The 13,441-nt window shown below is 42.6% G+C and overlaps 2 protein-coding genes across 3 annotated transcripts in view; one reads left to right on the top strand and one right to left on the bottom strand.

The window, feature by feature from the left end:
- Positions 1 to 362, bottom strand: part of ATL3 (atlastin GTPase 3) — a 58,695-nt gene extending 58,333 nt beyond the window's left edge. The window contains exon 1 of the mRNA XM_077287664.1: positions 207 to 362. The gene's annotated coding sequence lies outside the window, so the exon portion shown is untranslated. The remainder of the gene's footprint in view (positions 1 to 206) is intronic.
- Positions 363 to 607: 245 nt separating this feature from the next.
- RTN3 (reticulon 3) overlaps positions 608 to 13,441 on the top strand; it is a 67,653-nt gene continuing 54,819 nt past the window's right edge. The window contains exons 1-2 of one of the 2 annotated variants that reach the window (XM_077287663.1): positions 608 to 774; positions 11,902 to 11,992. In XM_077287663.1, the coding sequence (XP_077143778.1) occupies positions 11,917 to 11,992 (76 nt within the window). In that variant the 5' untranslated portion in view covers positions 608 to 774; positions 11,902 to 11,916. The remainder of the gene's footprint in view (positions 775 to 11,901; positions 11,993 to 13,441) is intronic. The other variant, XM_077287662.1, reaches the window with a different exon arrangement.

Here is a 13,441-nt window from a genome sequence, read left to right as displayed (position 1 = left end):
CTCCAGGCTCCAGAAAAGAGACAGATAATGACGCTTCAGCCTTCAGGAGCAGGGAAAGAAGCAGCCCGTGACTCCCTGTAGCCTCTGAACGTGAATTACACTCCACACAGAGGCTCCTAACGTCACCACATACACTTCCCCTAACAGATAAGTCACCCATCTACTGCAAAGCTGCAAGCAAACAGCACTTCTAAGTGACAACCAACCTGATGCTGTCCGGGAGCTCTGCAACGCAACGGGAGAAGCGCAAGGCGGGGCAGACGAAATATTCTATGGGGTTCGGGAATTGTAGTCCAGCAACGTATTGTTTCCTCAGTAATGCTCACTACAGAACTACATTTCCCGAGTAACCCCGCGCGCATTAAAAATCGCAAAGCTTTATTGAAAACGCCATGTTTTCGACACACTACTTTCAAAAGTAGCTTTTTATCCTCCATTACCATATTTGAAAATCTGATATAAATTAGAATAGCAAACATACGTTACGTCAACAGATGCTGTATTTCAGTCTGCTTTAAAAAAAAAAAAAAAAAAAAGTGTGAATGTTGTAAAATTAGTCCAGTGTTAATAAAGCTTGTTATATACAAAAAAAGGAACATGCCAGAAAGACGGAGTGCGCATGCTCATTAGGAGTTCCTCACAGCAACGCCCAAACGTTATAATTTCTGCTGGGGAAAAAGGCTCCGCCTGCCTCTAACGTCGCCCGTTCCCTGCGTCATTGTGTCGGTGTCGCGCCTGTTCGCTCGGTGATAGGACAAGGACGGGATAACGCACGTATATATCGTCTAATTACTGTATTTCTAGTGCGCTGGTGTGGATGCGAATGTGTTATCTGTGCGAGGTGACCGGGCATGTTGGACTGTACCATTCTGCCTGGGCTCCCCCCGCGTTATTAGGCGTTAGGTGCGCCCTGATGGGACTGTGTGATTGCGGCAGGATATAGGGTGTGGATGTACCGTATGTATAGTGTGTGTGTATATGTGTGTATATTACGGTAATATATAATGCATATGTGTGCATGGATGGATGTTCCGTATGCATAGTGTGTGTGTATATATATATATATATATATATATATATATATATATATATATATATATATATATATATAATTATACAAATGTGTGTGTATATGTATGTGTGTATATATCTCACAAAGGCACCCTTTACATTGCTATACTGTGTATATATACATACAGTACATACTGGCAATGTAATGGGTTCATAGGTGTGTATTTTTATGATATATATATATATATATATATATATATATATATATATATATATATATATATATATATATATATACACCCTTTACATTGCCAATATATATATGGAAGTGTGTATGGGACAAATAATACTAAAATACTATGAGGTTTGACATTGTGGATATGTTGCAATGGCTTACTGGATTGCACATCATGGTCACTATAGGCCCTATTGTATGCAGTAATTGACATGATGGTAATCTGTATGTGTAGATATAAAATAATATATATATATATTAGTATTATATATTATTTTAATTGACAGTCATATATGCATACGCAGGATCTGGATAATTTTGAGCTTGTAGTATAATTTTTTTTTTTTTGCCATCTTTCTAGATATTCCCCCTTGCATATTCATCTTCTGAGGACCAGATTGCTCCATGTTAATGGTTAATTTGAGGTGGAGATAATGGGGAGAGTAGTCTTGGTGGTGGGACACTTTATTGATGAATCATGCCCCACCTAGTGCCCGGAGTCTTATTTAGATGCATGTATAATGTACATACTAAGGCTGCCGTCACACTAGCGGTATTTGGTCAGTATTTTACATCAGTATTTGTAGCCAAAACCAGGAGTGGGTGAGAAATGCAGAAGTGGTGCATATGTTTCTATTATACTTTTCCTCTGATTGTTCCTCTCCTGGTTTTGGCTTACAAATACTGATGTAAAATACTGACCAAATACTGCTAGTGTGACGGCAGCCTAAGGCTGTGTGCACACAAAGCGGATTTAGTGCGGATCCGCAGCGGATTTTTCCTCACAGAAACGCTGCAGTTCCGCACAGTGATTTACAGTACAGGGTCATTCCATGTCAAGTGAATCAATGATTTTTACCACTATATTTTTAATTCTTTTGAGATTTTGTTATTTGGTAATAGTGTGTCAGAGAATGCAAATTGTGAAGAAAAAAAAATTCTAGATTTTTTTTTATTTTTTATTGATTTTCAAAGTTCGGAAAAAGTGCGAATTTTGGTGTTGCCTGCCTTTATATTTCTCCCCATAACTCAGGCTAGAAAAGAGATAGAGAAACAAAATAAACACCATTCTACTCAGAACTGTACAGGCTTTCACCAGATATGTCACAAGAGTATCTTTAATAATATTTTACCTATGCGAACACAAGCGCAAAACTTTAAAACGCATTTCCGAAAAAAACGTTTAATTTAAAAATTTCAAAAACTGCACATGTGCCTGTTATGCTCCTAGCCACTTCTGCACCAAAACACAAGCTGGGATCGTGATGGGATCATATTTAAAAAAATAAAACTATTACAGTGTCAGTTCAAAAATCTTGATTTCAGGTCTGTTCAGCCTGTGGTGTAGAAGTGTGGGGTCCATATTTACCAAATAATCCATGATTGCTAGATATTCCTGTATTATTTTATTATGTTACAGCTTAGAAGCAGGAGAGGACAGAGGAGAAAGCTTTGTTAGGGCTGAGAATGAGCAGGGGTGGACAGTGAATGCAGAGCAGATGACAGGCCGGCAGCTCGAGCCTCCACAGACCGTATTCACACCAAATCTTATCACCCAGGCAACAGAGAACATCGGTTACAGGAAGCAGAACCCATCACAGGGACTAAGCAATACTGGACTGTCATCCCATGTAGTGGAAATAAAGACAGTGACGTCCATGACGTGGTAGAAGGCGGCACAAGATCGGCAATGGATGACACAGCTGGCTATGTGACCTGTGAATATGATCGGCGCTGGCGGCTACTGACTCTCCAAAGATTGTGAAAATGAAGACGTAGAAAGGACTTTTCTGCACCGTCTGGTCCAGCGCCGTCCTTTGTGTATCCAAGAAAATCAGACATTGTAAAAGTGAACAAAAATCAGATATAACTCAGGTGGAGCCGGACACCATGACAGCCGCACATACTCTGACACAGAAGGAGACGGCCATTGCTAGTGAGCGCTTATGGGCAAGATGACATTTCACCCACTAGAAGGGACACATTGATTATAACAGGCCAGTTTAAAAACCTACTATTAATTGTTTGATTAGTTAATATTTTATAGAACGAGGATTTAACTACTGGACTATTCTTCTTAAACACTTCAGAAATGACATGTTTAGTGATATAGTAGAAAAAAAATTGTTTCATGTATAAATAGGTGGTAAAAATATTGGTTCTTTTAATCTGGTTTTTAACATATAATTAGGACGAGACTGTATTTAGAAAATCACACTTGAGGATGTGATCACGTTTTTTCTTTTGGCTTGTTCAATGAATTCAGCTTGAAAATGCTGAGCAAGTTGTGTTATGATGATTAAGATGCATTTATTCTGTCACTTCGGTATTTGTTTTTTGCGTTTCTTTATTGTTACATATAAATGTTGAATGCAATAAGTTGTAATTTGAAAAGAAAAAGGGAAGAAACTCACACAAACATAAAATCAGATGATTCAAGGCTTAAAAAAAAAATACAAATTTGATAGGTCCCAAGTTGAATCCCTGTACAAATATAAACAAGGACACAAGTAACACACATGCATGTTTTCACAATTTTAAAACATACTTTTTTTCAGAATTGCGCATCAAAATGTTTAATTTGATTTCACCAAAACAAAATATAAAGAAACATAGTCTTGTGACATATCAAATGACAGCTGGTACCGTTCTGAGAAAAATGATGCCTCTCCCACCTCTATATCTTAATTCTAGCCCGAGATATGATAAAAAATGTAAAGCCATACCAGGCCAAAATCTGCGCTTTTTTAAGACTTTAAAAATCTGTAAATAATTAACTGATGAAGAAAAAAATTCTAAACTTTTAACCCTTTCCTGACATCGGACGTACTATCCCGTCGAGGTGGGGTGGGCCCCCATGACCATGGACGGGATAGTACGTCCAGCGCGATCGGCGGCGCTCACGGGGGGAGCGCGGCCGATCGCGGCCGGGTGTCAGCTGCCTATCGCAGCTGACATCCGGCACTATGTGCCAGGAGCGGTCACGGGCCGCTCCCGGCACATTAACCCCCGGCACACCGCGATCAAACATGATCGCGATGTGCCGGCGGTGCAGGGAAGCATCGCGCAGGGAGGGGGCTCCCTGCGGGCTTCCCTGAGCCCCCCGCAGCAACGCGATGTGATCGCGTTGCTGCGAGGGTCTTACCTCCCTCCCTGCCTGCTCCAGACCCGGATCCAAGATGGCCGCGGATCCGGGTCCTGCAGGGAGGGAGGTGGCTTCACAGAAGCCTGCTCAGAGCAGGCACTGTGAAGCAGCCTGCACTTCTCTCAGATCGGTGATCTGTCAGAGTGCTATGCAAACTGGCAGATCACCGATCTGTATTGTCCCCCCCTGGGGCAAAGTAAAAAAGTTAAAAAAAATTTTTCCAAATGTGTAAAAAAAAAAAAAAAAATTCCAAAATAATGAAAGAAAAAAAAAATATTATTCCCATAAATACATTTCTTTATCTAAATAAAATAAAAAAAAACAATAAAAGTACACGTATTTAGTATCGCCGCGTCCGTAACGACCCGACCTATAAAACTGGCCCACTAGTTAACCCCTTCAGTAAACACCGTAAGAAAAAAAAAAAAAAAACGAGGCAAAAAACAACGCTTTATTATCATACTGCCGAACAAAAAGTGGAATAACACGCGATCAAAAAGACAGATATAAATAACCATGGTACCGCTGAAAGCGTCATCTTGTCCCGCAAATAACGAGCCGCCATACAGCATGATCAGCAAAAAAATAAAAAAGTTATAGTCCTGAGAATAAAGCGATGCAAAAATAATTATTTTTTCCATAAAATAGTTTTTATCATATAAAAGCGCCAAAACATAAAAAAATAATATAAATGAGGTATCACTGTAATCGTACTGACCCGAAGAATAAAACTGCTTATCAATTTTACCAAACGCGGAACGGTATAAACGCCTCCCCCAAAAGAAATTCATGAATAGCTGGTTTTTGGTCATTCTGCCTCACAAAAATCGGAATAAAAAGCGATCAAAAAATGTCACATGCCCGAAAATGTTACCAATAAAAACGTCAACTCGTCCCGCAAAAAACAAGACCTCACATGACTCTGTGGACCAAAATATGGAAAATTTATAGCTCTCAAAATGTGGTAACGCAAAAAATATTTTTTGCAATGAAAAGCGTCTTTCAGTGTGTGACGGCTGCCAATCATAAAAATCCGCTAAAAAACTCGCTATAAAAGTAAATCAAACCCCCCCTTCATCACCCCCTTAGTTAGGGAAAAAAAAAAAATGTATTTCCATTTTCCCATTAGGGCTAGGGTTGGAGCTAGGGTTAAGGCTACAGTTAGGGTTGGGGCTAAAGTTAGGGTTAGGGTTGGGGCTAAAGTTACGGTTAGGGTTTAGATTACATTTACGGTTGGGAATAGGGTTGGGATTAGGGTTAGGGGTGTGTCATGGTTAGAGGTGTGGTTAGGGTTACTGTTGGGATTAGGGTTAGGGGTGTGTTTGGATTAGGGTTTCAGTTATAATTGGGGGGTTTCCACTGTTTCGGCACATCAGGGGCTCTCCAAACGCGACATGGCGTCCGATCTCAATTCCAGCCAATTCTGCGTTGAAAAAGTAAAACAGTGCTCCTTCCCTTCCGAGCTTTCCCGTGTGCCCAAACAGGGGTTTACCCCAACATATGGGGTAGCAGCGTACTCGGGACAAATAGGACAACAACCTTTGGGGTCCAATTTCTCCTGTTACCCCTGGGAAAATACAAAACTGGGGGCTAAAAAATAATTTTTGTGGGAAAAAAAAAATATTTTTTATTTTCACGGCTCTGCGTTATAAACTGTAGTGAAACACTTGGGGGTTCAAAGTTCTTACAACACATCTAGATAAGTTCCTTGGGGGGTCTAGTTTCCAAAATGGGGTCACTTGTGCGGGGCTTCTACTGTTTAGGTACATTAGGGGCTCTGCAAACGCAATGTGACGCCTGCAGACCATTCCATCTAAGTCTGCATTCCAAATGGCGCTCCTTCTCTTCCGAGCCCTCCCATGCATCCAAACGGTGGTTCCCCCCACATATGGGGTATCAGCGCACTCAGGACAAATTGGACAACAACTTTTGGGGTCCAATTTCTCCTGTTACCCTCGGGAAAATACAAAACTGGGGGCTGAAAAATAATTTTTGTGGGAAAAAATTTGTTTTATTTTTACGGCTCTGCATTATTAACTTCTGTGAAGCCCTTGGTGGGTCAAAGCGCTCAAAACACATCTAGATAAGTTCCTTAGGGGGTCTACTTTACAAAATGGTGTCACTTGTGGGGGGTTTCAATGTTTAGGCACATCAGTGGCTCTCCAAACGCAACATGACGTCCCATCTCAATTCCTGTCAATTTTGCATTGAAAAGTCAAACGGCGCTCCTTCCCTTCCGAGGTCTCCCATGCGCCCAAACAGTGGTTTATCCCCACATATGGGGTATCAGCGTACTCAGGACGAATTGTACAACAACTTTTGGGGTCCAATTTCTTCTCTTACCCTTGGGAAAATAAAAAATTGGGGGCGAAAAATATTTTTTGTGAAAAAATGTGATTTTTTATTTTTACGGTTCTGCATTATAAACTTCTGTGAAGCACTTGGTGGGTCAAAGTGCTCACCACACCTCTAGATAAGTTCCTTAGGGGGTCTACTTTCCAAAATGGTGTCATTTGTGGGGGGTTTCAATGTTTAGGCACATCAGGGGCTTCCCAAACGCAACATGGCGTCCCATCTCAATTCCAGTCAATTTTGCATTGAAAAGTCAAATGGCGCTCCTTCGCTTCCGAGCTCGGTCATGCGCACAAACAGTGGTTTACCCCCACATATGGGGTATCGGCGTACTCAGGACAAATTGTACAACAACTTTTGGGGTCCATTTTCTCCTGTTACCCTTGGTAAAATAAAACAAATTGGAGCTGAAGTAAATTTTTTGTGAAAAAAAGTTAAATGTTCATTTTTATTTAAACATTCCAAAAATTCCTGTGAAGCACCAGAAGGGTTAATAAACTTCTTGAATATGGTTTTGAGCACCTTGAGGGGTGCAGTTTTTAGAATCGTGTCACACTTGGGTATTTTCTATCATATAGACCCCTCAAAATGACTTCAAATGAGATGTGGTCCCTAAAAAAAAAAATGGTGTTGTAAAAATGAGAAATTGCTGGTCAACTTTTAACCCTTATAACTCCCTAACAAAAAAAAATTTTGGTTCCAAAATTGTGCTGATGTAAAGTAGACATGTGGGAAATGTTACTTATTAAGTATTTTGTGTGACATATCTCTGTGATTTAAGGGCATAAAAATTAAAAGTTGGAAAATTGCAAAATTTTCAAAATTTTCGCCAAATTTCCATTTTTTTTGCAAATAAACGCAGGTAATATCAAAGAAATTTTACCACTATCATGAAGTACAATATGTCACGAGAAAACAATGTCAGAATCGCCAAGATCCGTTGAAGCGTTCCAGAGTTATAACCTCATAAAGGGACAGTGGTCAGAATTGTAAAAATTGGCCCGGTCATTAACGTGCAAACCACCCTTGGGGGTGAAGGGGTTAATTTGTAATTAACTAAAGTTGTACTTCATAAAACCAAAAAATAAAAAAAATCTAAAGACGTCAGGTAAAAAAAATATTCATATTTGGATCACTTGATATGGAATGACCCTACAATGTAAGGCCGGGGTCACACATACGCGAGATACGGCTGAGTCTCGTAGGTGAAAACCAAGCTCTGGCGCCGGCACTCCGGAGCGGAGCGTGCAGCTCCATATATTGCTGTGCAGCTGCACGCTCCGCTCCGGAGTGCTGGAGCCAGAGCTGGGTTTTCACCTGCGAAACTCTGCCATATCTCGCGTATGTGTGATCTCGGCCTAACTCAATATAAAAAAAAAATGCTGTGCTAATGGTGCGGAAAAATCTGCATGAAAACCGCTGCGGATCAAATAAAGTAGCATGTCACTTCTTTTGTGCGGAACTGCAGCGTTTCTAAACCCTTCCATTATAGAAATCCGCAGGGGTAAAAAACGCATAAAAACGCATCAAATCCGCACCTGCGTTTTCTGCCAGGAGATGCGGATTTTGTGCAGAAAATTCTGCACCCCAATCCACAACGTGTGCACATAGCCTAATGGCTCATTCACACATCAGAGATATATATATATATATATCTATCTCATATATTTTTTTTATATCTCCATTCTGACATTACATGAAAATGTCATCTGAGTGCAGTGCGTCTTTTTTTCAATGACCCATAGACTTCTGTTGTCAATTTTAATCCGAATCATGGATCAAAATAGGACATCTCTGATATTTTTCGCTGCTTACTTGGTCCAAGGAAAAAATCAGACCTGTGAATGACCCCATAGAATATCATGGATATGAGTGCTATCTGTGAAAACCACAAGTAACATTCGTAAATGAATGATCCCTAAGATCAGAACGTCTCAATCTCTCTCCTCTGATTTCTGGACATGGCAGGGCTTCCTAATTAGAAGGGAGCAGACATATTTTAATGGACAGGATGAAGATGCTGCACGTACATATTGAATAGCGTCTCATACACACGCGTGTTAATTTCAACTGAACATTCAGGGGTAACCCCTAGCCGTAGCCTATCTCCACTGAGACCAAAATCATTGGAAATCCAGCTGCTTCCGATCACTCTTCCAGTACTATTTGCAGAAACCCCGTTTATTGGTGCTGGATGCACATTTTTTCAGATTTGATGCAGATTTTTCTATAAAAATTTAAAGGGAACCCGTCACCCCGTTTTTTCAGTATGAGATAAAAATACCATTACATAGGGCCTGAGCTGTGCTGGACAATAGTGTATTTTGTGTACCCTGATTCCCCACCTATGCTGCCGAAATACCTTACCAAAGTCGCCGTTTTCGCCTGTCAATCAAGGTGGTCTGGTCAAATGGGCGTGGTGAAGTCGCTTCTTCTCCCCCAGATCTTGCTTATCTTTCCGTTGGTGGCGTAGTGGTGTGCGCATGCCCAACAGCGGAATGCACTGTGCAGCTGAAGAAAAAGAGCGCGATCTGCGCTATTCACCGCTTTATCGCTGGCGGCGGCCATCTTCCTGAGGCCGCGCGTGCGCAGATGGAGCTCTCTGCTGCCCGGGGCTTCAGGAAAATGGCTGCGGGATGCCGCGCGTGCGCAGATGGAGATCGCGGCGGCCATTTTCCTGAAGCCCATATGTGAACTCGGCGAAAACGAAAACGGCGACTTTGGTAAGGTGTTTGGGCAGCATAGGTGGGGAATCAGGGTACACAAAATACACTATTGTCCAGCACAGCTCAGGCCCTATTTAATGGTATTTTTATCTCATACTGAAAAAACGGGGTGACGGGTTCCCTTTAAATGCATGTTGAATCCAAAATGTGAAAGCAATGTCTTTGAATTATTGTTTTGCATTTGGCGATGTAGGAGTTTTTTTGTTTCTAGAATCTGATTAAAGAAAGCACCTTTGAATGTTAATTGCTATGTTCTGCATAGATATCCAGCATAGAAAAATCTGCACCAAGTTGTATGCATTTTTTGTGGAAAATCCTCCGATATCAAATGGTGGAAAAGCTGCAGCAAAAAAATGAGGTTGCTGTGTATTTCAAATCCAAATTGTGTAAAATCTCCACTATATTGCTGCTGGATTGTGCTGTAGTTTTTCCACCTGGGTAAGTTCCACCGCAGAAAATGTGCAGCATCTGCGCCCTTTGGGTATAAACCCTTAAGTCTATGTGCCGACGTTGTGGATTTGCCTGTGGAATTTTTTGTGCGGATTCTGCGTCTCTTGGCAGAAAATGCAGGTGTTGATTTGATGCGGTTTTTATGCAGATTTGCTGTGGATTTCTTGTGTGTTTACACCTGCCGATTTCTATAATGGAATAGGTACAAAGACGCTGCAGATCTGCACAAAAGAAGTGACATGCTGCTACTTTTAATCCACAGCGTTTCCACACGGAATTTTCCGCACCCTTAAGCTGGGTTCATACTGCATTCTGGCAGTCCGGTAGACGGACTGCGTTACACCGTGGCATAACACGGTGTAACGCAGTCCGTTAACGCTGCCATTAACCCCTATTTCGGGCGCATCGCCAACGCATTCCATAATGGGCGTGCGCTAGCGATGTGCCGTCATTAAGTGACGGACGCGGGCTGCAGCGTTTCCGGGTCCGTCACCGCTAGCGCAGATAGAGCACCTCTTAGCTCTATCTGCGCTAGCGCGATCGCATTTCGGCACTTGTGTTAACGTAGTCCGTTTAACTCATGCGTTGAACGGGCTGCTTTAACGCAATGTGAACCTAGCCTTAGCACAGCATTATTTTTTTTTTTTCATTGATTTACATTGTACTGTAAATCACTTGTGGATCTGCAGCGTTTCTGCACGGTAAAAAACGCTGCGGATCTGCAGGAAATCCTCAGCGTGTGCACATAGCCTAAAGGCCCAGTCACACTTAGCGACGCTAAAGCGATCCCGACAACGATACGACGTGTCAGGGATCGTTGCTGCGTCGCTATGTGGTCGCTGGTGAGATGTCAAACAGTGAGATCTTCCCAACGACGCAGCAGCGATGCGGCGACCTGTACAACGATGTCACATGGCAGCTATTATGATGATTCAGACCTCGATGAGGGACGTCCTGTGAGACGTTGTCGTCAACGAGGTCGTTGGTAAGGTGTCAAACACAGCGATGTCTGCTACCCAGCGGGACCTCAACGATCAAAAAAAGGTCCAGGCCATTCCGACACGACCAGCGATCTCACAGCAGGGGCCTGGTCGCTGCTACCTGTCACACATAGCGAGATCGCTACTGAGGTCGCTGTTGCGTCACAAAACTTGTGACTCAGCAGCGATCTCGCTAGCGACCTCGCTTAGTGTGACGGGGGCTTTAAGGTCTGGCACACGTTAGGCAAAAGTTGTCCGAATCTGCTGAGTTTGACAAGATCAGGGAACCATATAATGTGTGTGAGAGACTCAAGGATTGTTCTGTTGGAATAGCTTCACCCAGTCCTTCTGCAGGGATATACAGTGAGCAGATGAGTCTGGCTTTGCCCTTTCAGAGAGCGAACAGGAACGCTGGAGTGAGCCAAGCGCTGCTGTGTATGCGTTGTAGACGTTCGAGTCTGCAGTCACTCTGTGTAACTGCAGACTTGGTCATCTGCACCGAGCGCGCTGTCAGGATTCTCTGGCGATGGGTGCGGTCAGACAAGCCTGCGATTTGTATACTTCTGGCCACATTCTGACTAGACATGTCCAGCCTTACTCAATTTACTTGTAATGCGCGAGGCCACTCACGTCTAGTTGGCACGTGACCACATGTATGCAAATCACAAACTTGCGGTCACGCACCTGCCTGACGCAGGAGAATCCTGACAGTACGCTGTGTGTATTCCCAAGTCTGCACTCGTATACTGTGACAGCGGAATTGAACCCCATGTCTGGACAACCCCTTTAAGGATGTGTTCATAGTTGCACCATTAGGTTCACTGGATTCAATTTGGGGTCATTGGAGTGCATCATGTGACAGAAAAATGGCCTTAAGAGCTATGTCCACCCCCACCCTTTGCCCAGCTTGTCTATAGTAAATCTCTTTTCAAGCTATTACTTTTATTGTATTTTCTGATGTGCTCCTGCTCTCTCAAACATCCCTTTGTTGTCTACATGCAGTGATTGCCAGCAACAATGTCCGAAACTGGTGGACATCAGTCTTCACATATTTCTTCCTCATCGGTTGGAGAGAAGGGCGGCAGCTGTGCAGGTAGACTTCCAATCTATATACTCAATCGTTACCGTGACATGTGCTTCTCTTCTTTTATATGCATGCAGATGTATTGAATAGCTTAGGCACGCCTTGTGACTCAGTGGTGAGGTTTCCTCTCCGATGGATTCCTAGAATGTATTACATGCCAAATATTTCCTTTGAAAATGTATTTAATGCAGCTGATGCAACCTTTAGGCCATGATCTCATGTGCTTTATGTAGTATTGCAGTTTGCGTCACTATTACCGTAAAAAATGCTGAAAACCTGACGACTCTGCCAGATCCTGTCCCCCATGTCAAAATTTAAAACCGTTCAATGTGATGAAAGGTCCAAGGATCAAAGGTATCCCATTAAATTCCAGAAATTAAAGACCGTGTACATGAATTGCCCTCTGTTTATGTCATGGTGACAGGTTCCCATGTAGTGAATAGTGAAAATGCATCAGATTTCCTGAGACCAAATTCAGATCAAAATCTGCAATGGGTGAAATGTGCGGCTCATCACATTTTTTTTTTCTACATTGGGTATCTCCCCAGCAGAGATGCTATGGGGTAATGAACCCTAAATGAGTTTTCAGAGATTAGCAGGGTGTGTCCATTGGCTTATCTATCTGCCGATATAGTAATATGTAATTATGTGTAATCTATTGCTTAATAAAAGGCATTTCTTATTAATAGCATTCACTAAAAGAAACAGTAAACATAGAAAATGCACTAAAACAATCTCCAGCATTGCATTCTCTAACCTAAAGCTTTCCTTTTATCTTACTTTGCATTAAATTAAAATTAGGACTGGAAATACGCAAATAATTCTACTGTATATATCCCCAGTGATTGTCACCCCCACATCTCCACCTCTTAGGCCACGTTCACACTTTGCGGCGTGCTCTGCGGGTTAATCCCGCAGCGGAATTGATAAATCTGCAGGGCAAAACCGCTGCGGTTATCCCTGCAGATTTATCGCGGTTTGTTCCGCGGTTTCCGCCTATACTATTGATGCTGCATATGCAGCAATATGCAGCATCAATAGTAATGTAAAAAATAATAAAAATTGGTTATACTCACCCTCTGATGTCCGGATCTCCTCGGTGCTGCAGGCGGCTGTGCCGACAAGGACCTTCGTGACGTCACGGTCATGTGACCGCGGCGTCATCACGGTCATGTGATCGCGACGTCACCACAGGTCCTGCTCGCACAGCAACTGAGACCGGACGCCGCGGGCAGCGCTGAGAGGTGAGTATAGCATCATTTTTTATTTTAATTATTTTTTTTACACCAAAATATGGTTCCCAGGGCCTGGAGGAGAGTCTCCTCTCCTCCACCCCGGGTACCATCTGCACATTATCCGCTTAACTTCCCGCAACGTGGGCACAGACCCATGCGGAAAGTGAGCGGATCAATGCATTTCTATGGGTGCAGAATCGCTGCGATTCTGCACCAAGAAGTG

The sequence above is a fragment of the Ranitomeya variabilis genome, chromosome 2, assembly GCF_051348905.1.
Source record: "Ranitomeya variabilis isolate aRanVar5 chromosome 2, aRanVar5.hap1, whole genome shotgun sequence".
Lineage (NCBI taxonomy): Eukaryota > Metazoa > Chordata > Amphibia > Anura > Dendrobatidae > Ranitomeya > Ranitomeya variabilis.
The sequence above is the reverse complement of the archived record's forward strand: the minus strand, read 5'-3'. Positions and strand labels throughout refer to the sequence as shown.